The sequence below is a fragment of the Sorex araneus genome, chromosome 10, assembly GCF_027595985.1.
Source record: "Sorex araneus isolate mSorAra2 chromosome 10, mSorAra2.pri, whole genome shotgun sequence".
NCBI classification, from domain to species: domain Eukaryota; kingdom Metazoa; phylum Chordata; class Mammalia; order Eulipotyphla; family Soricidae; genus Sorex; species Sorex araneus.
In genome coordinates this window covers 13804504-13827887 of record NC_073311.1, presented here as the reverse complement: position 1 = coordinate 13827887, position 23384 = coordinate 13804504, and the positions used below count along the sequence as shown (strand labels likewise).

Below are 23384 nucleotides of genomic sequence, written 5' to 3'. Positions count from 1 at the left end.
ATAACTAGAAGTTGTCTGAAAACACAAATTTTAATGGTAATAAAGTGATATAATAAAAACACCTGTTTGTGGTCACAATAAAATGAAATTATGACTATTTGTATTTTTCTATAATCTATTTACCTGATTTACATTACATAGTTATTATATATGTGTGTAATATATACAATAAAATCCCCCACAACAGTCAGAATTTTTATCTTGTTTTTTAAACTGCAGTATTTACAGGATTTAGCTAGTATATTGACTGGAATACAGTAAGCAGGCATTCAATATATTTGTTAAATAATTTTTTTATTATTTTATAGAGAAGAACATGAACCTCCTCTCTTTATCTGCCTTAATGGGTCAAATCCCAAATCTAGACCTTATTTACATAATGATTTTTAGAACATGTTCTTTTCTATAGGGCATATAATATGCTAACTGTGCCCTTTTATTTGCTCTGAGAACAAGGAACCTCATTCTCTTTTCCATGGTCTAACGTGTATAACTTTAGTGTATTCACTGTTGTTAAAACCTAGTGAAATGGAAGATGATAAGTGTCTGCTTACCAGGTACTTCAAATATCATTCTAGGAAGCTGAAATTTTACTTCTAGGGAACAGGAAATCATACTTAGATTGGTTTTAAATTAGAAGAATTGCATGATCAATAAAAATTTTATAAAAAGAGTTAACTGGGCAAAAAAATAATCCTGGAATGCTAAAAAACAGAGAGGAATAGATTGGCATGGAGACAAGATTCCATTGTAATTAATGGTTCAAGCAAGAGATAATAAAGAGATAATAGTGATAGTCGCAAAGGATGAGATGAAGAAAATGGATTTGAGGAGAATTTTAGAGCTCAATAATCTGTGGGAAGTGATTGGATATAAGAAAGAAGAGAATGCAAAATGACCCTACGCAGTATTTACCCAAGCTAAAGTAAAAAAGGTGGGTAAAACTTGTGCAACTATTACTGAAATAGGAACTTTTAGGAATTAACTATGTCATAAAGATTTTGAATTGGCCTGGGGATCCTATTAAATAGTAATTGTCTTATAAAAATGTACTTATTACTTTTACATTGCACAAATAATTTAACTGAAAACTATATTTCTTACTTTTGTGATGTAGTACTGGCTTACAATTATATGCAGTTTAAAGATTTAAAGAATAAAAAATATTTTTAAGATTTACCATCTATAAAAATCTATTCTAAACTAAAACTTGATAGCTGCTCAATATATATATATTTTACAATAAAACATTTAAGTCTATTAAATGTTTTTAATTTTACCACTAGGCAATAATCCTTTCCAGAACTATAAATTCATTTATGTTTCAATTATCAAACCATCTCAGTTATGGATAATCCAATCTATATTAATATCTCAGTAGGAGTTTATTTATTTTTTATTTATTTATGGTTTTTGCTTTTTTGGGTCGCACCTGGCGATGCACAGGGGTCACTCCTGGCTCTGCACTCAGAAATTACACCTGGCGGTGCTCAGGGGACCATATGTGATGCTGAAAATCGAACCCGGGTCGGCTGCGTGCAAGGCAAACGTCCTACCCACTGTGCTATCACTCCAGCCCCTCAATAGGAGTTTATTAAAATATACCCATTTTCTAGCAGGAGTCATCACAAAATACCAACTATCTTAATAATAATTGAAATATTAGTTTAGAAAATATTCTAAATTTAGTCTTTAACACTAGATATTTTTGCTGCCAATATAGTAAATATATTTTGTTTGTTGTCAGAATGAAATTGTTTCAAAGCACAATTTATCCCTGTGAAGAATATAAAGTTTTTAAAAATTCAAATTTTTACAAGTCCATGCTTGTTCATTGTTTAGAATTTAACAAAGATTTTAAAGAATTGTTTTCCCAGCAACCTTTTGCAGTATAGATTCTTTTATTTAGAGAGGAAATAGAGCTCCTTCTAAGAGGCAGGATGTGGAAATTAGCATGAACCACGCTGTTTACACAAAAGCAATCTACACCTCCTTGATTAGATCCAAGATTTTGCCTTTACCTGGGACAGCTGCCTTCTGTTAGCACTAGAAACAAAATGTACAATTTGTCATCACTGAACTATGACCACCTACTCATTTGGAATTTTTTTTTGGTCTGAGATCAGAAATTCAGAAAGAGAGTTGGTGGAGAAGAGTTATAGTTGTATGTAATTTACCAGAGAAAGTATAGTGTATAAAGGGTAGTGCCATAAAAGATAACCGAGCTATCAAGATGCCTAAATATATTTTTTTAAATGACACAATATAGGAAAGATCAGAAAGTTTTTTCTATTCCATTGCAACACATTTCCCTCCCCACTTTCCCAACTACATTGTGTTCTAGGCATAGAATTGTTCTGAAATTGTTTTGGAAGTCAGATACATCTTCCATTGTTCGATTATTCTGGAGGTAAACACAAAAGGTCTCTGTGTCTGAGACATTCGATTTTGCACATTCCTAAATGTGTTTTATTGCATCTGGAAGAAATTTTGAGAAAATGCAACGCGAAAAATGAGTCGAAACAGAATGTCCCTTTATCTCAGAACAAAACAATGTTATTTCCCTATAGTCAAAACAGAGGGCTGGAAGGTGAGGTTGAGGATTCTGAAATTCAGAAACCTCATATTTGTGTGTCATTCTTTGCCCAATCTAGTGCTATTTCCCTAATTTGATGTATGGTTACTTTAGAGGAAACTTTTTTTTTTTTTGAGAAAGAATTATCCGTGTCCTGACTGGGTGCCCCAGGAACCATGACAAACAAAAGAGTATACCCACTTAGAGATAGTTCTTGTGAAATTTAAATGTACATTGATTTTCTTCTATTTTAATAATTGGATTATTTCCCTCCCTATCACTAACAGTTAAATTAAGAGCATCTAGAATCCTGATCATTTTCCAACATGGGAGGTGTGAATGTATTGGTAAAATGTACTTTGTTTATCTTCAACTTCATCTTCTGGGTAAGTATTTTTCTTTTAAATATCAATTTTATGCAAGAAAGGGAATCTTTGATCATAAAAGAGATAAGACACTGTACAAGAGAAATAAGAGAAAAAGCAGTATATTTTAAAATTTTTCTTGTTTGGATTTGTTTGTTCTTTCTTTGATTATTTCAGTAATTGAAAATGAGCCAATGACCAAAAAAAGTGCACTTCAGGATATGTGAGGATAAGCATTTCATAAATGTTTTGGTATTGCTGCAAAAATATCTCTTAATTAGAAGACAGTTATTCCTAGTTGTAGTGCAGGACTCCTTGCTTTTTTGTTTTGTTTTGAGCTTTTTGGGTCACACCCGCAAAGCTCATGGGTTTCTCCTGGCTCTGCAACTTAGAAATTATTCCTGATGGTACTCTGGAGAATCATGTGGGATGCTGAGGATTGAACCTGAGTCGGCTATGTGCAAGGAAAACTCCCTACCCACTGCACTATTGCTCAGGGTCCAGGACTCCTGGGGTTAAAGGACTGGGAAAAATGTGCTCTGTTCTCATCCAGAGCCAAGCCACTCAATCTTACTAAGCCTTTACAATCTGTTTCAAACAGGTGACTAAATGGAGATGTCAGATAATAGTCATAGAAGAGCGTTATTAGAAGAAATCTAAAGTAGCAGAAGAAATTGTCATAAACTACCTGAGAAAAACAACAAAATTATTTAGTCATAAAAAGATATACTTAAGTCAGTATGAAATGTATCAGTAATTTGAAGTCTGTGTTTTGATATGACAGGATGCCATCTTATAATCAACAAGATTTGCATATCAGCAAGATCTAAAGCTTATCTTGAAAAATCTATTGACACAAGACTTAATAAATAAGTCAGCACTATCTAACAGTGGAGAGTGGGGGAGTAAAATACAGGAAGGGCAGGCTTGTATATCAAGAAATAGATTATATTTTTAAGATATATGGTAGACTTAGAGACAGATCAAAAGTATATCAGGGCCGGAGTGATAGCACAACAGGTAGGGCGTTTGCTTTGCATGAGGCCGACCTGAGTTCAATCTCCGGCATCAAATATGGTCCCCCAAGCACTGCCTGGAGTAATTCCTGAGTACAGAGGCAGGAGTAACTCCTGAGCATTGCTGGGTGTGATCCCAAAGCTAAATACCCAATCCCCCACCCCCCAAAAAAAAACAAAAGTAACTCAGTGGAAATAACCTAGTTATTAAAAAATAAGAAACAAAAATGTTTATTAAAATAATCTCGTTATCGGCCACCATCCAGATCGAAAGCCTTTTTCTCCTGGAAAGGTGCAACCTGATGCCCGCCATAACCATGCCACCGGACCCTGCACCAGGTTATTTCACTAGGGGTGCCCCAGAAGGGGGCAGGTGAGAGCCTCCCTGCCCCAAGGGACCCAACCCCTTCAGCTGAAAACCTCCAGAACCAAACCACCGCCATACTCAAAGCCGCCTCCCACATGCTTGGGCCGAGATTCATGCATGAGGGAACTTCTTTCTATACACATCATAAGATGCTCCCTACCCATCACACCACATTAAAAAAAATTATTAGAGAATCACTGTGATGTACAGTTTCAAGATTATGAACTTCTGTGCATGCATTTTGCTCATACAGTGATTGTTTACCCATCCCTCCACCAGTGCCCATTCACCTCCACCAATGATCCCAGTATCCCTCTCACTAACACCACCCCATCCCCCACCACCACACCTTGCCTCTGTGGCAGGGCATTCCCTTTTGTTCTCTCTCCTTTTGGGTTTTGTAGTTTGCAATAGAGGTATTGAGTGGCCTTCATGTTCGGTCTATAGTCTACTTATAATTCGCATCTTCCAACCCGAATGGGTCCTCCCAACATTTGATGGGGTTCAAATAGTAGGCAACCAATCATAGAGGGAAATATATGTATATGCATATATACATATTTTTCGGACTGGAACAAGCTACCCAGAGTATCCTGCCTGCACAGCAGAGCCTGGCAAGATACCCGTGGCGTATTTGATATGCCAAAAACAGTAACAGCAAGTCTCACAATGGAGATGTTACTGGTGCCCGGCTCGAGCAAATCGATGAACAATGGGATGACAGTGCTACAGTGCATACATATTTTCAGATATATATATATATGCATATATATATATACAAAAGCTCACATCACTAAAACTTTAACAACATGTTAGTGATATCCTAAAGAATGTCTTAATGGCCCCTGCCATAATGGCCCCTGCCATTAAGACATTCTTTAGGATGTCTAAAATAGAGCAATCTTCACAAGTTTCCTCTATAGATACTTTTTTGTAGCATTTTCAGTGTTTTTCATAATAGACAGCACAAAATATGTCATTTTGGTTGTGCTTTGGGAACAAGGCTTGGGGCTTGGGATGGAAACATCCTAAATATGGTGGTGGGAAGGTGTAATGGTGGTGGGATTGGTGTTTTAATACTAAATATCATCAAATATTATGAACTACCTTATAAAATAAAAAAATTTTAAAAATAGCCCATTTTTAAATTGAAAAAATAATTTTGTATGCAGAATTATAAAATGCCCTATGCAAAAAGAACAAACTATTTCCTAGACTTTGAAAACTACGGTGGAAAAATGGGGATAGTGGGAGTCATGAGTAGAATTTTTTGTTCTGTTTTGTTTTGGCTTTTTGGGTCAAACCTGACAGAGTTCAGGAGTTACTCCTGGCTCTGCATCTAGGTATTACCACTGGCAGTGCTCGGGGGACCGTATGAGATGCTGAGGATCGAACCCAAGTTGACTACATGTGAGGCTAACACCCTACCCACTGTACTAGCACTCTGAGCCCCAGAGGATTCTTTTGAGAGGTGAAAATGGCACTAGAATATTGGTGGTTAAAGCGATACTATTATACAGGTGATAGAAATGTGAATCTAGTATTAGATTATATTAGATTATTATAATATATAATAATATATCTAGATAAATTGCATAACATTGTAAACCAGTGATAATCCCCAGAAACCCATCAATTTCTATTTAATCTTTCCTGGTTCCTCTACTCATCCTTTCTTCTATCCTATATTACTTTGAAGCAATCCCAGATTTATAATTTCTTCTGTAAGTTTTTAACACATACTTTTAAAAAATGAATATTTTTAAAAAAATGTAACCATGTCATTTCACATTAAAATATGAATTTATTAGCGATTAAATGCCTAAAAGTATTCACATTTATTTTGTCTCATAACTGTTTCTGTCTTCATCAGAATCCAATTAAGATACATACTTTGCCATTGTTTTTTGTCTCCCTTATATGTTAATTTTAATTTTCTGTCTTTATTGATTTCTTTCCCTCAAATTTTTGTTTATTTGTGTGGCATGTCATGTTTAATTTCTGAAGACACGGAATTTACTAAATGCATACCCTTGATGGATTTTTTAAATGTTTTCTTTGGCATAATCTCTAATTTAGCAGATGTACTCAGCAGCTTAGTAAAATTTAGATTTTATTTTCTAGAGAAACAGCCACTTTATAGGTGATACTGTATTCTTTCATCAAGACACACATATGTCTGACCATGTCACTTTTTTGTCTAGGCTGGAGTGATAGCACAGCGGGTGGGGCGTTTGCTTTGCACGAAGACGACCTGGGTTTGATTCCTCTGCTTTTCTCAGAGATCCCAGCAAGCTACCGAGAGTATCTTGCCAACATGGCAGAGCCTGGCAAGCTACCTGTGGCATATTCAATAAGCAAAAACAGTAACAAGTCTCACAATGGAGACATTACAGGTGCCTGCTTGAGCAAATCTATGAGCAATGGGATGATAGTGACAACATTAGTATTAATTTATGATACTCAAGAACCTTAATCTTTTACTTTAAAATGATCAGATTGGTGATATTCTGCATAAATATTTTCTATATTAATTGGAATATTTTGAATGAGAAGTTTCTCATTTACTGAGAATTGGTTACCAGTGTTAACCTAGCTTTACTTAAAAAATGAGCAAAACTGCTTCTTACTCTTCATTTGGCATATTTTAAAATAATAAGATAGTTGATAGTATCACCCAGATATTTAAGTATGTGAACACTTGCAGCCCAAAATTTTATTAATAACTTCTCTGGAATTCAGAGTATGTATGAATTTAAACCAAAATGGTAGTCTAAAGAAAGGGATATGTTATAGATTTAGAATTACATATATCAAATTAGAGCTCAAGGTGAACGGCAGATGTATATAATATAGTTACTATACATTGCCATTGCTTTCTTAGGGCACTCTGATTATTTTATGGTTATTATTATCTGTTTTCCTGATATGAAGTCTTTTTGAGACTGTAGATTTCACTTAGATTTGTTTAACCTCTCTGAGACCAAAGGCCCAAATCCTCCCAACAGCAGAGTCTTGAGACCTACAATCTCTGTAGGACTTCTTGAAATGGCATCTTTGAGTGAGAATAACATTTGTAAAGACTACTGATAATTTTTCAGTCAATAGGTAAAATTAGTATTTTAATTCAAAATCTAGATAGCAGGAGAAGGTTATGAACCATTTCATTTTTATTCTTGTTCCCCCCAACCCCCCCCCGCCCCAGCACCCATACAGAGTTGTCTGTTAGAATTTTACAATCCTTCTTAGGAAATTAGCAATTTGTTACATTCCTAATGTTTACTTAAGCAAAATTTTAATGGTCGTATTGATGTGGTTTTCTTATAGATATCCATGGCCTTGTTTTCAAATGCATTCTTTCTGGTGTAACTTACAAAATAAGCTTTTGCAAAGTAGGGCCAGATGTTAAAATATCACTAGATATGCATATGGACATTTATGTTGAACATACCAGTTTCTTTTTGAGTGAATTTGAAATATCCCATATAAATAAGCAATGATTTAAATTTGTTAGAACTGGTAATTGAAGAAACACATATGAAAATGAAAATCATTCCAAAACTCATGCTAGAGATTGATGCAAGTTAGAGAGAATTGAAAGTACTCTAGATAACATAAATAGTAAATACAAAAACTATTCCTCTGAGACTTGTGTCAAAAGCATATGAAATGACAAATTTTCCTATGCTGCTCTCACATAAGTCAGAATTTGGGAGTATAACAGATGCTTGTAGTATAGGGGTTTGAGTAAGCATAAAACTGACTTCTTTCAACTTATAGATCTGGTAGAATAATTATCAGAAGCAGAGAGCTATGGAAAGGCTAAATATTTTTAAAAGGAATACAGAATTCACAGCATTACTGATCCCAAATGTGTTAGGTGAAAAGAAGTCTTCAAGCAATAAAGTCAAATGTATTAGCAACTAGAGGAAATCAAAAGCATGAAGTGGCCAAAGAGAGGAAAAGGAAGTGATTAATGGGGAGTGTCCCAAACTAGTGCTTTGTTGTTCATCATTGTATTTCTGTGACGACTTGTCCTCTAGATTTGGTGTGCTAAATGCAATTAAGAGAGCTAATGCAAAAGAGACATAACTAAAATAGTGATACATTGAAAAAACAATTATATTTTATTGTCAGCTAATAAAATCCTCCAAGAAAAAGACTTGACAATGACTGAAATGCATAAACTTTGTATATATAAACTGCTTCTATGTAATCAATGTGTGAGCACTATGACAATGACAAAAGCTATTAAAGCTCAGTAGTTGATAGCACAGGCTGGACTTCATGGGGATACTAATTAACTTCTGCAATTAATGTCCTCATTGGTAATATTTAGAAGATAGAAGTTTTTATGTTATGATGTTTTGAGGATTAAGTGAGCAAATATAAAGAACACACAAAAATGTCAAATGTTTAAGAAAACACCTTTTAGTCAACATTGTATAGGCAATTTTATGAGGCAAATATAAAATCTCTCTACTTAGTGATTATGTTTCAGTGTTGGATTTTGAAGTAGAGGAGGAAGGGATAAGATGGTAAATTATAAAATTATAATAAGGTATATTATAATCTTCAATTATAAAGAAATTATAATAGTGGATTTTGGATAAGTGAATAGTGGCAATTGTATTTTAACAAATAGATTGAGATTCAATTCCTGAATCTACTCCTTTATGCTTGTGTCCAGGTACGTGCTTCTTGGTATTTCTGTGCTTCTGCATTTGAGAAAGAGTGATTTTATCCAGCAGGACTAATTATGAAGATTAACAATGACATTTTATCAGAGTCTGTATACCAAGAAATGACATGCAATAGTAGTTCTTTTGTGGCTATCTTCTTTATATTATAGCATTTAAAAAAAAACATTTAAATTATGGGAATCTGTGGAAGAATAACAATGTTAAAATGCACAACATACACAAAGCAATAAACAGATTTAGTGTAATTTCTATCAAAACTCCATTGGCATTCTTCAAGTAAATAGAATACACATTACTGAAATTTGTATAGAACCATAAAAGACAGGATAACCGAAGAATTCTGAAGGATAAGAGTCATCACATTCTTTGACTTTATACTATAAAATGTAAATAAAAAGTAAAGAATTACATTATTTACAGCAGTAATATCTTCAGGGACACAATTGCAACAACGAAGGAAGTAAGAGCAAAAGTAACTAAATGATAATTAAAGAAAAAAGCTTCTGCAAAGCAAAGAAACTACCAGTAAAATAAAAATCATATCCTTACTGTGATCCAGGAATGTGACTCAGTGGTAAAGCACGTATCTTGAATGCAGGAGACCTTGGATTTGATCTCTAGCACCATACAAAATAAACAGAAAGCTAAAACCAAAACTAAAACAAAACAAAAACCCAAGAAGATATCCTACTGAATGGGAGAAAATATTTTTGCAGCATGTATCTAACAAGGGGCCAGTATCCAAGACATATAAAAAACTCACAAAGTAGAGCCAGAGAGATAGAACAGAACTTTAGGTGATTGCCTTGCATACTTCCAGACATGGTTTGATCCCCCATACTGCTATGTTCCCCCAAGCACCACTAGGAATGAACCTTGAGAATAGAGCCAGTAGTATGCCCTGAGTACTGTTGGATGTGTCCCTAAAACCAAAACAATAAATAAATAAATAAAATAAAAATAAAGAACTCACAAAACCCCTAGCCAACCAAACAACCTCAACAAAAATAGGCAGTAGAGATTATTAGACACCTCTCTAAATGAGACATATTTAAATGATCGTACATATAGAGATGAACAGCAATGCATAAAAATATCAACTAGAAACAAAGTGACCCAAATCAAAATTGTAATTAGATATCACTTCACACCTGTGAATGGTCAATAAATTTCTTCATGGACTCATCCCCTGAGACACACTTCTGTGGTATCTGCAAGTAAAGATTTCGGATGAAGGTTTCCATCTTACTCTTTAGGACCAGATGATGGGGACATTCTTGACATTTTCAGTCATTCCTTCCCAGTGAGGTTTTCTATGGCTTTAGTGAGTTTCTCTCATGAGGACATGTCAACCTTTTACTGCTCATCTTTTGCTGCGGTCCCCCATTTGTGAATCCCTTGGAACATACCGGGGATCCACAGGGAGCAAATAAGGTCCCCAGTTGAGATAGAATACAATAGGAAATGTTGGTTGTTTCCAACTTCTGGCTACTATGAATGAAGCTGCTCGAAATATCCTTGTGACGTTTTTTGATTTGCTTTACAGGGTTGTAATTTTGGTTTGGGGGCCACACCTGGAAGTCCTCAGGCTTCTGAGGCTTATGGCTCATTCTTGATGGCAGAGACACAAAGGGAACAGGATAAAAAGATTAGGAATACACATCTAAAGAAAGGGAATTATTGGTATGGAATGTCATGAGGGTGGCCTAGGTGGTGCCTGATCACCTGGGTGACACATGTCCTGCTGAGTAGGGACACCAGAAAATACTCATCTCAGCAGCCTCTTCCCCATTTCAATGACCTATATTCTTGGGACATAATAAAGAATATGCCTTTTCCTTGTAGTCCTCCCTTCTTTTGCAGTACAGAGGTTTCTTCTTTTAGCTTCTGGCTTTTGGGGCCACTCCCAGGAATGCTCAGGAATCTGCACTCAGGAATTGCTCCTGGCAGTGCTCAGGGGACCAAAAGGGGTGCCTGAGATTGAACCCGTGTCAGCCGCATACAAGGCAAGCACCCTACCTGCTGCATTATTACTCTGGCCCTTAATTTAATGTATTTCCATTTGTTTATTTTTTATATGTTTTATTGACCACTGACATTGGGTCATTATCACAGAGTTCTACTTATATTTTCCTTGACATAATTTATGAACTCAGGTAAAATGTGGAGGTCATTAATTCATTTTTGAACTAACTTTTGTGCATGATGTGAGATAGGAATCTAATTACCTTTTTTGCATGTGCCTAACCAGTTTTCCCCAAACCATTTGTAGCCAATATTTGGAAACAATTCAACTGCCCAAGAACAGATGAGTAGATAGAGAAACTGTAATATATATACATGATAGAAACTACTCAGCTACAAGAAAAGATAATGTGTGATTTACTGTTACATAGATGTGGCTGAAGCGTGTCATGCAGTGGGAAATCAGCCAAAGAGAGACAAATACATGCAAAATAATTTTCTTATATGTTGAATATAAAGAAACATAGCAAAGAAAAAAATTTCCTTTGGTAATATAATCCATGAATAAACCTACAGAACTGAGTTTCAAGGGTGCTGGGTGGCAGGTTAGAAGAAGAACCTGAGGGGGCTGGAGCAATAGCACAGTGGGTAGAGCATTTGCCTTGCACATGGCCGACCCAGGTTCAATTCCCAGCATCCCATATGGTCCCCTGAGCACCACCAGGAGTAATTCCTGAGTGCAGTGCCAGGAGTAACCCCTGTGCATCGCCAGGTGTGACACCAAAAAAAAGAAGAAGAGCCTGAGACATGGGTGGGGGATGCTATTACTCTGGGGGATGCTGTGGTTAGACCATTGTATGCCAAAAACTCTGTTACTAACAGATTATAGATTATGGTGCTCATCTGTTCAAGCGGGCACCAGTAACATATCTCATTGAGAGACTTATTGTTACTGTTTTTGGCATATCCAATATGCACGGGTAGCTTGCCAGGCTCTGGCATGCGGGTCCATACTCTCGGTAGCTTGCCGGGCTCTCTGAGAGGGGCGGAGGACTCGAACAAGGGTTGGCCCCGTGAAAGTATGAGTACGGTGCATAAATAAAAATTGGAAAATAAAATAGAATCCAGGATTATGTATGTAGCTCAGCAATAGAGCACTTGCTTTGTATATGTGAGGCCCTAAGTTTGATCCCTACCATTGCATAAAAAAATTAGAATTCTTTTTTTTTTGGGTCACACTCAGCGATGCACTGGGGTCACTCCTGGCTCTGCACTCAGGAATTACCCCTGGCGGTGCTCAGGGGACCATATGGGATGCTGGGAATCGAACCCAGATCGGCCACGTGCAAGGCAAACGCCCTACCCGCTGTGCTATTGCTCCAGCCCCCCCAAAATTAGAATTCTTGCCATAAATAAACAACAGCAATTTATCAATACAATTCTGTCATTTCTGAAAAAAATCCCAAGAATCTTATTATTATTTGATATGAGTTTTACAGACTTACTATGAAAGAACTGCTAAAAGGGTGGTTTACTTTCATCTGTAATGCAATTAGAATTTAGTTGGAAAGGAGGAAAGGAAAGGAAAGGAGCTTTAGGTTCTAAAGCTATTCTAATGCTGTTTTTTATTTTATAATGTACATGTGGTGTATAAATTGTTTCATTTAATAAAAAGCTTTGGTTTTCAATAATATTTATTAATCTTTGATTGAAGTATTGACATATGCAGTCAGGAAAGAATGATGAGAGTGATGCTAAATTATCATGAAGTGTTTGCTATGTCCCGAAGTTCTACTCTTTTTCTTTTTCAAATCCAAAATGAAGTGTTTAAATCTAGATGATTATTGATATATTTTAGTTGCCACATACTCTCTGGTTCTCTGTCCACTCATTCCCTATATCTTAACTAAGTTCTTAACTCTATACTTTCATTTAAAAAAATGCAATGAGAAATCATTAAATAGTAAGTATGGGCCAGAGAGGTAATACAGTGCTTAGTTAAGGTGCTTGCTTTGCATGTGCCAACCTGGGTTCTATCCCTAGCAACATACATAGGCCTCTAAGGACTGCCAGGAGCAATCACTGAGCACAAAGCAAGTAGAAGCCCTGAAACACTGCTGGGTGTGGCATAATGCCTCCCTTAGACTCCCCCAGAAAAGGAAATGTTTGAAATGTCATTAAAATGCTGTTTTAGAATTCTAGGGTATGTCTCAAGCATGTATGAAATCAATGGTGTTACAAAGTTGTTATGTTTGGGGGTACTCAAATATTTTTCTGTTAAAAAAACATACAACCAGAATGATCTAGAAAGTACCCCAAAGCCTACTGTGTCTGGTATGTTATTCAGCCTATTTTCAACATCTCTAATAATAGACCACTGAGAGTTTTTTTTTTTGAGGGTACAACACATATGTCCTTTAAAAATAAGCAAAAACCTTGAAAGACAAGGGTTTTTTTACACAAAAGTAAAATGTGCATCATATTTTATATATTGGCTTTGGTACAAATTAAATAATCTGGTGAAGTTATTAAAGGAATTTGAGATTCTTAAATTTCTCATTGTACCTCTTCTCTCAGTAAGCTTTACCACCTAAAATAACTTATTCTTAAAGGAAGCTTTTTTTAGTACAAGGAATATTACTTAATTAAAATTTTGTTCAACAGTTTCACTGTTCTCTGTGTATCCCAACTTCTTACTTGTTTAATGTTAAAGTAACATTCAGTAATTAGTCAATATTTTCTTTATTTTGGTCTAAACTGCTCAGAGACCAAACCAGGGGTCTGATAAAGATACTTTGTCTCTAATCTGTTATGTTTTACATCTTTCCTATGCTAAAGTCTAGCAAAAACAGACCTGGTATATAAAACATTTTCTTTTCCTATAGTATATATTATTTATTTTACTAGACTTTGAATGAACTGTGGATGAGAAACATAACTATGCTTTCTTATTAAAATGCCCGTTGCAATGGAACATTTGAGCAATTTGTGCAGATTCGTATCTTTTTATTTGTTTGTTTGTTTTGTGTTTTGTTTGCTTTTTGGGTCACACCCAGCGATGCACAGGGGTTACTCCTGGCTCTGTACTCAGGAATTACCCCTGGCGGTGCTCAGGGGACCATATGGGATGCTGGGATTCGAACCCGGGTCGGCCGCATGCAAGGCAAACCCCCTACCCGCTGTGCTATTGCTCCAGCCCCCAGATTTGTATCTTTCATTTATGTCTTTCAGGTCATGATGAATACCTCTAATTAGATGGCTAGGGGTTATATGAAATTAGAGCTGCAGTTCATCTTATTTGTACTCTTTTCTTTTCTACAGCTATGTGGTACCATGATGCTGGGAGTAACAATTTGGATAATGAGAGGCATGAATATGAAAGAGGTAAACAATTAACTTCAAATTTTTCTACCCTCCCCTAAAATGGCCAACTTCTCTTTTAATGATGAAATTAATACAATAATTAACAATATTTCAACAGCACCTAAAATTTTTCTCGTGAAATCATTTGTAATGCTGCATGATTTTACAACTCAGTTAATCAAAATTTCTTAATATGTGCCTGATACTATAGTATAGTAGGTATGGCATAATTGTTTTCAAAAATAAAAGGTATTATTCACAAAACAGGACTGCAAAGTTAATTCTTGCTCTGGCTTTGAGTTCTGTCCTAATCATACCAGAGAGTTACAAATGTGAAGAATGTTGTGAGAAAAGATTTAAATGTGAGAGAATTGCTTTGTTAGCACTATACTGCCTTCATCTCTACCCTTTTCCTCTGCTTCCAGTATTTGCTCTCACTTCTCTAAAAATACCTCACTGCCTCTATCCCCCATCCCCACTTTCAAATTGTTAATCTTGCCTCATTGAAGGAAGTTTCCTCATTATGTGGACTTTTAAAATGATGTTTTATTTTTATACAGTTGTTCACAATAATTAATTTCATTTAATATTCAAACACCAATCCCACCACCATATTTCAAACATTTCCATCCCAAACTGTGCCCCCCAAAGCAGAACAGAATTAATTTTGTATTGCTTATTATGAATAATCTGCTAAAAATGGTCCAATAGGGGCCGGAGCGATAGCACAGCGGGTAGGGCGTTCGCCTTGCACACGGCTGACCTGGGTTCGATCCCCAGCATCCCATATGGTCTCCCAAGCACCACCAGGAGTAATTCCTGAGTGCAAAGCCAGGAGTAACCCCTGAGCATCGCTGAGTGTGACCCAAAAAGCAAAAAAAAAAAAAGGTCCAACAAACTTTCCTTAGAGGAAAGTGTGTGAAGATTGTTGTAGCTCATCCTGGAGCCACTAAACCCTTGTATAAGAGATTACTAACATGTTTGTTAAACCCCATCAAATGTTGTGTGCTACTCTTGGCACATCTGTGGTGTAGAATATGAGTGGTCTCGCTCCAGGAATTCTAAAATTTAGAGTACGATTAATTGTATGGATTTTGGACAGTCTTTAGGAACTTCTCTTCTACTGTTAGAGCCTTTCCAAAGTTATTGCCCAAATGCCATTTTTATTTTTAAAAGGAAAGCCCTATTTGATAACTATCAAGATATGATGAAGTCAGCAATTAAGCCAGTCATAGTCTGATGCCTTTGGAGGCAGTCTAGCTGAAAAAAATACGTGAAAAGCCAGTTACTATCTGTTGTGATTTCTCTTGCTAAATGTAACTGACTACTTGATGGCCTCGGGCTCTAAAACTTGGATCTTCAATAGGTATTTAAAACACACAAAGTTTGGTCTTATAGAAACTGATATTTGATTTTGAGGCTCATAATTAAGCACAGAAATTAGCAGACACCTAATTTAGAGAGTGCTCTGGCCATTTAAAGATGTGTGTGCAGTCTGTACTTTATTATTTTGTTTCTGGTTGATATGGGAACAGTTTTTTTCTCCTCAGTGCTTCTGGTAAACAAATTTGGTGTTTAGTCTGTTGAGAAATTACACACATTGAATGTATTAAAGGCGAACCATTGTCCTTGAGAGGGTGTTACTCTGTATCTGGGGATAAGAGTGAATTAATAGAACTAGACAGCATCTGTAGTTATATTTCAACCCTGTGTTCCGTCAGCCTCCAACCCTAAACAAAAAAAGCAGAATTCACTGGAACAGCATTACTCAGTTGACATAGTATGAAACTGGCTTGATTTCTATGTATCTAAAATCATGAGGAAGAATCAAGACTAGAAGGAAATGAACTTTACAAATGGAAGAACAGTGGCAGTTGTTCTAGGAAAAATGAACATAAACACAAAGAAGAATATCAGAGATTGCTTTGTGCACATCTTTTCTGTACAGTGTATCTTGTGCTTCGGGAATACCTTGTTCACCTTCAGTAGAAACTCTCTACCATATAGCAATGCCTCTCAGAAACCAAATCCCTTGTCCCAGGGGATTCTTTAGACTTGGAAAAGGAGCCTGAGCTTTCCTCTGTCAGGCTCAGTCATCATTTTCCTTTAAAAATTTGACCTTTGCCCTAAGATGCAAACCATCATCCAAGGTAGCTTTTTGGAAGCTCAGTTGTTCTTTGACTTGAGAAACTGAACCCAGAGTTTCACTCATTTCATGAAAAACACCATTTGTTAGGAAGAATCTAGAAAAGTGACAGCCCCCCCCAACCCCCCCTACCCAGCCCCCAGCACCAACAGAAAGATGCCGTCAAAATAACAGCATCAGGACTAGTCTCTGCTTATGAGTTGCAATGTCCATATAGTCTCATGGAAGTGCTTTGCTTTGCTGAGTGAGAACTTGTCTTACTAACCCACCTGGAGAGATTTGACCGATTATTCTTGTGTCTGTGTTATTTAACCGTGGTCTTGAGAATTCGGTCATTGAAACTTCAGCCTTGTAAGGCTTCTTAGGGGTTGGCTTGCATTGGTCATAAAATTTTAATGAAGTAGTATTTGTGGCTGAGCAGGTGAAGCAAGTGTCCAATGCTATTTTTTTGTCATTAAGACATTTTGACCTAGATGCTATATCCATTTAGTAACCGAACTCACTTATCTCCAACATCAACAATCAAAGAATAAAATCAAAATATGAAAAGACAAAATTCATTGGGATGAATTTCAGCTTTTATTAATGTAAATTGAAATGTCTGCAACTGGACTTAAAGACAAAGGAGGCCTTTGGATATTACAGAAGCTGATCAAATTATACTCTTTATAAATGGGAAATTGAGGCCAAGAAAGGCTAAATGGATCACAACTTCAGCACATTATTTTCCATTCATTGTCAAACAAAAGTTTACAAACTGATTTTTATAAGTCTTTAAAAAATGTACAATTCATTAATAATAAATTTTTTTGTTCTCATTGTGAAAGGGGTCGACCTACATGTTATGCAGCAGATTCTAACATAGAGTCTCACTATTAGTCTAACAACTCATGAATAACCTAGTGTTGGGGCTTAGAGTGAAAACTCTCCTAAGCCTCTGAGGTTTTTTGAGGAAGTAATGCAAACAAATTAACAACTGACATTAATAGGAGAAAAAATCTAGGAAGTAAACTTACATGGCTGATTTTAGGATGAATGGAACACTTGAGAGATTTTATTCTTAGTTAATGTACAGTTAGGAGCATGGGTGCAAGGAACTGGAGGGCATCTCACGACCAGGAGAGGATGACTTCTACCTCAAGGTCATCTTGTCTTAAGATATGTTTCCCTTGTAGAAAGTTAATTTTTGAAAAAGACACTATGTCTGGGTCTTTATTCTTTAAGGAAATGTTAACAGTTACTACAGAAATACTGAGGGGCCCAACTGACCTTCATACCACATGCCTGAGTGATGCATATTGGGAAAAAAAAAACCATTTGGGACACGTTGGGCAAAAGTCTATCTGCACATTTGGCAGAAATCTATCTTTTACAACAAATAGTCCAACAGATAAGAAGAAATATGGATGACACATGGCATTTGTGTATTAACACAGCCACAAGTACTCAGGGGGCAAGCAATAGACCGAGAATAGATATTCTAAAGGTGATGAAGGGTGTGGGGGGGGTGTATGAGAGAGAGAGAGAGTTAAGAACTGAATTTTGCAAGGGGTAGCTTACTTAAACATGATCTTAAGACATTTTTCTTCAATATTATATTAATGAACATTTGGTAAAATAAAGAAAATCTAGAAGCCTCTATGAACTCTATCTTCTGGGAGCAAGCACATAGAATTAATACAAAATATTGGTGATTATATTTTTTCTTATGTTCAGTATCTTTTTCTTATTTCTTATTTGTTTATGCATGCCAGAAATCAAATCCAGGACTTCACACAGGCTCAGAATATATTATATAGCTAAGTCTCATAGGTGGTTCTATATGTTTTTGTTTTGGCTAAAGTGTAATCAACCCTAAAATTAATAATACAATTTTAATTAATCTAAAAAAGTTCTCTTATATCCCTTAGAGCTCAATTCTTCTTTTCCCACCTACCCAATTCAAAGTTTTTATTCTGGTTTTTATTATTATAGTTTGTATTTATCTCTTCTTAACATAATGTAACTGGAATTATACAAGAGTCACTCTTTTGATTAACATTTATTTAGTACAGTGCAATGTCTATGAGATTCATTTATATTGTTGGATTTGTCCAAAGTTTGATAGTTTGTGCTTTTTAAAATGTAATTTAATTTAATTAATATAGAGCTGTGAAGACACATGCCTTATAATATTACTCTCATGCATATATAAGTTCCTTTTACTTTAAATAGTTGTGAAGACATATGCCTTTAGTGTTACTCTCATCCATGCAACATAAAATGTGCAAACTAAAGATCAGATCATAGATGTATGTTTGTTTTTAATGGTTTTGAAAGTCTATTGCATTTCTTCTGTCAAACATCTAGTATTTCATCTTAGAAAAATACAAAGTTTGAAACATTACTCAGATTCAGTAACATTTCAGTAAAATAGCAGTATAAGGAAAAATACTGTTTCGGTCTCTGAAGTACCTCAAAGTCCTGGAATAAGACTTGGGACGTAGCAATTACCTGATAGATTTTCATTGACTAACAAATGAACATCAAGGGAAAGGAATCTTATGTCTTTTTTTTTTAATTTTCAGATTGTTGGCAAGGAGGCCTCTTCTAACCCCAATATTGGTTTGAGTATCCTGATGGGTGTGAGTGCTACCATCATGCTTCTGGGTTTCTTGGGATGCTGTGGTGCCCTTACTGAAAACCGGTTTTCCTTGTTTGTGGTGAGTTCTCCATGCAAATCCCAAGTTCCAGACTTTAGATTTTGAGGGAACTTCTGTTTTCTTTCTCTGTCCAGAAGACTTGCCAAGATGAATAAAACTCTTAATTTCAGAAGCTTTGTTTGTGGAAGGTAATGGTTTAGTTTAGGGGAAAAGACGTGCTGAGAGTAACATTTTATTCACTCATTAATTCATTCATGCATTATTACCCATTGTTTATTGTATACCAAATAGAGCAAGAAATTATAAACAGCCTTTATGTACTAAGACACTGGGGGAAATTGGCTGGCAAGCGTTATACTACCATGGTAGTAGACTCAAGAAGAGATGGGCAAGGATAGAGGAGACAACTATCAAGTCTGGGAAAGAAATAAATAAGGCACTTACCTGATGGAGGATGCAACAATCCGGAGGGAGATCCTGGAGATGCAATGGGAACCTATTTGGGGTATCACAAACTCTTGTATATGGCTTGAAGTGATACAATTTATTTTCAGTAAATGATGGAAATAAAGTCTGAGTGTGGAGTGCTGTCAAATCAGGTTCATGCTAAAAAAAAAAGATAAAAGGGTGAAATCAGATTTGTCACTTAGAAAGCTTCAATCAGGATTATTACATAGCGGTAACCACAGGCACTGATTTTAACATATGTAGAAAAAAATAGTGAATTTAGAAAACCTATTAGATAATATCATCAAATATTTATTGTATTTACACATATGACATAAGCATTATATTTTATTTATTTTTATGATATTGGGTCAATACAAACATATATTTTACTGTTTTAAATGAGGGGAGACAGAGTTTGAAGGGACTTTTATAATAGCTAAAATGGGTGCCTTGTAATAAGGCCCCTTTGCATTTGGGTGACTTAATTTACTAGGGAAGCTGTGTTAAGTTTTGGTGATTTTTTTCAGAAAGCTAATTTGTGAACTGCTTTTCCAAAATTCTGATTTAGTCAATCTGGTTTAGGTTTCAGGAATTTACATTTATAATAAGCCTGCAGGTTATTCTTAGTGGTGGAAATATGGTTTTGGACACAGTTCCAATTTAGTATTTGATGAAGGAGGAAGAATAATACTCAATAATTTCATCAAGGCTTTTAAGCTTTATTCCATTCACATCATACTGTTCCTACTAATTTTTATCAATACATTTTGTTTTGTCTTTAACACTTTCCTTGGTCAATCTTTGAAGCCAATATTTCTTTATAGTAATGACCCCAAAGTTACTTATTGGGACAGAATAAATGAAGTATGAGGTTAATATTCCAATTATTATTCAATCTAACTGCAGAAAGAAGTGCCAGACTGAAATGTTTCAAGATGCCACTGAATGTATTAGGGGAAGTATAATTCATTCTTTTTTCTTTTTTTCTTTCAGTTTTTTGTAAGCTTGTTTGTGCTCTTAATCATGCAGGTGACAGCAGGCATCTTATCATTTGCTTTCAAATCTCAGGTATGTACACATAGATTTGATGGTTTTCAAAAAGTGTGAAAAATGATAAGACTTGGCTTCTGGTGTAATGATTTAACAATGCATATCTTTTTCACCCTTCAGATTGACTTCATTTTTAGAGATACTATGTCTAAAAATGTCAAGCTTTTGGAATCAACAGATGAAAGTGCAAAGCATTTCCAGGAAATTCTGATTGCATATCAAGAAACGGTAACTATAATTTGTAGGTTATTTACAGAGTTGGTCATAGTTCAGGCATGTTTACCTAATTTTTTCCTTAAATGGCTTATTTACTATCACTGTCATCCCGTTGTTCATTGATTTGCTGAATCGGGCACCAGTAATGTATCCATTCATCCCAGCCTGGAGATTTTAGCAGCCTCTCTCTCCTTACTCATCTTTCCCAACGATTGGAAGCTGTTTCTGGGTCAGCGGAAAGAGACCTGTTATTGTTACTATATTTGGCATATCGAAAATGCCACAAGGAGCTTGCCAGGCTCTTCCGTGCAGGTGGGATTCTCTCGGCAGCTTGCCAGGCTCTCTAAAGGGGATGGAAAATGTATATCAGAGAATACAAGCAAGTATGTTAAAACCAAACACATGTGTGCTGCTTTAGGCACATCAGTGGGTTTGACTACACGTGCACTTCTGGGAGCTTTGTTTTTTATATAGTCTCTGGATCTTGGCCGTTGATGAGATTACTTGGTGCCAGGGGCAGTTTCTGGGTGTGACTGCCAAGCTACAGTCACATTTTACAGGAAAATGGGTGGTCTGGGTGGAGGAGGCCCAGTACTAATCTGAGCAGGCTTGGAGATCTCAGCCCCGGGTCCCACATGCCTGGGTTCCTCTGCTGGTTCCTTCATGCGTGAGGCCTGTCACGCATGTGACGAGTGTGTGGAGAGTGGCCTTGAGCATGGCTTTGGCTGGGTTCCAGAGGTTTTCGGCTGCCGGGGCTCTGCTTGGGGCCGGGAGGGAAACCCAAGGCGCCCCGCCTCCGAGGGGCCCCGATGAAGAAAGCCTGGTGCAGAGGTAGGAGATTCTGCGTCCATTTTGCATATAAACACTCCATTTTTGAGTAGTATTCTGCCCCAGTGGAATAAGAAACATACATTATTCTTGCTCATTTTCTAGTTTATTATCAAGTTCTGTAACAGTTTGGAAGAAAATAAATATTTTAGAAAGATTGAGTCAAATCAACAATTGCTTTAATCTCTCTCTCTCTCTCTCTCTCTCTCTCTCTCTCTCTCTCTCTCTCTCTCTCTCTCTCTCTCTCTCTCTCTCTTCCCCCCACTCTATTTCCCCTTCTCAGTATTTTCTTGTTCTGCCCTTTCCTGGCTATGTCTCCTCGTGCCCTGCAGCATTTATTGCTGCTTGCTATGTGTCAGATTTTTTTATTTAGTTGTCCATTTAGTTCTCACAGTAACTCTATGGGATGGATAATACCATTATGGATAATACCATTGTTCTCATTTTCCATATTTTACAGATGATATTTGGGTTTGAAAGGTCTGAGCTAACAAGTGATAGGGTTAGAATTTTTTGCCCAGGTTGGTTGACTTGTCAATTCTTTTAAATGAGTTTTGAAGACCTCATTTTTTTTTCTTTTCTGTTTTGCTGTTGAGAGTAAAGTCAAAACTTGTACAGGTATTGATTGAAGGCATGTTACTATCTGAGCTCCTAATTAATTATTTAACTTTGCTAAATGTGACTATAAAAAACTTCAATCTGGTATGATTTTTCTTTTTAGGATCACAAACAATTCTGCTTGCCTGCCTTCACATCATTTCACATCTGTGAAATGATCTTTCTACATTTCTCTTTATTTCCAAATACACGTCTACTTGAAAATGTGAATAAAATATGACTTTGTAAAATTCCTTCTAACCACATTTCCCCCCATAATTTTCACCATGTTAGCTACAAGTAAATTCATCTTATAAATATATTTGCTATGCTAGAAGTTTAACCCAGGCTCTCAGATGTTCAAGTTATATGCTCTATCACTGATTCACATCTGTGGCTCTTGGAATTTTAAAATCTTAGAGGAGAGATAAATTTTATATGATATTTAAATTTATTAATTCAAATATTTTATAGTCATGCTAGTCTATAATCAAATCTTAAAGATCTAAAAGTTACCAATTTTTGCCCTTCTTATCTTAATTACACCCCAGCATGTTGCTGTTTTAATTCATCATTTGAAATAAAATCTGCCTCCTAAAATATACATCATTTAGTCCTTCTATAGATTCAGAAGTAAAAGTAAATGTTTCCACATGTTGCAATTAAAATAAAAGTCTTTTGTGACTTCTAATAGCTCTGTTTTGAAGTTGTAATGTCCTAGGATTTTTAACTGCCAGATGAATTTTTATAGCATTTTCTAATTATTATTTGGATAGAGCTTATAAAATTATTTAATGATCATACCTAAGAGTTGAAATCTAATATGAATCAACTCTTATTTAATTCCATTATATTACACTTCTCTTAGCTACCCAATAACTATATCGTCAATTCACTCTTCTATAGAATTATGCCCACTTTAGATCCCATATTACTCCTGCTTTTAAAAAATATATATTTATTTATTGAATCACTGTGAGATATACAGTTTCAAATTGTTCATAATTGAGTTTCAGCCATACAATGTTCCAGCACTCATCTCTTCACCAGTGAACATTTCTCCCCACCAATGTCCTCAGTTTCCACCCACCACCCCACCAC

The 23384-nt window shown here is 35.9% G+C and overlaps 1 protein-coding gene across 1 annotated transcript in view; it reads left to right on the top strand.

Annotated features, from left to right (window-relative positions):
• TSPAN8 (tetraspanin 8) overlaps positions 1-23384 on the top strand; it is a 59142-nt gene that overhangs the window by 17929 nt on the left and 17829 nt on the right. Inside the window, exons 2-4 of the mRNA XM_055118414.1 lie at positions 19068-19202; positions 20586-20660; positions 20763-20870. Coding sequence (XP_054974389.1) covers positions 19068-19202; positions 20586-20660; positions 20763-20870 — 318 coding nt within the window. The remainder of the gene's footprint in view (positions 1-19067; positions 19203-20585; positions 20661-20762; positions 20871-23384) is intronic.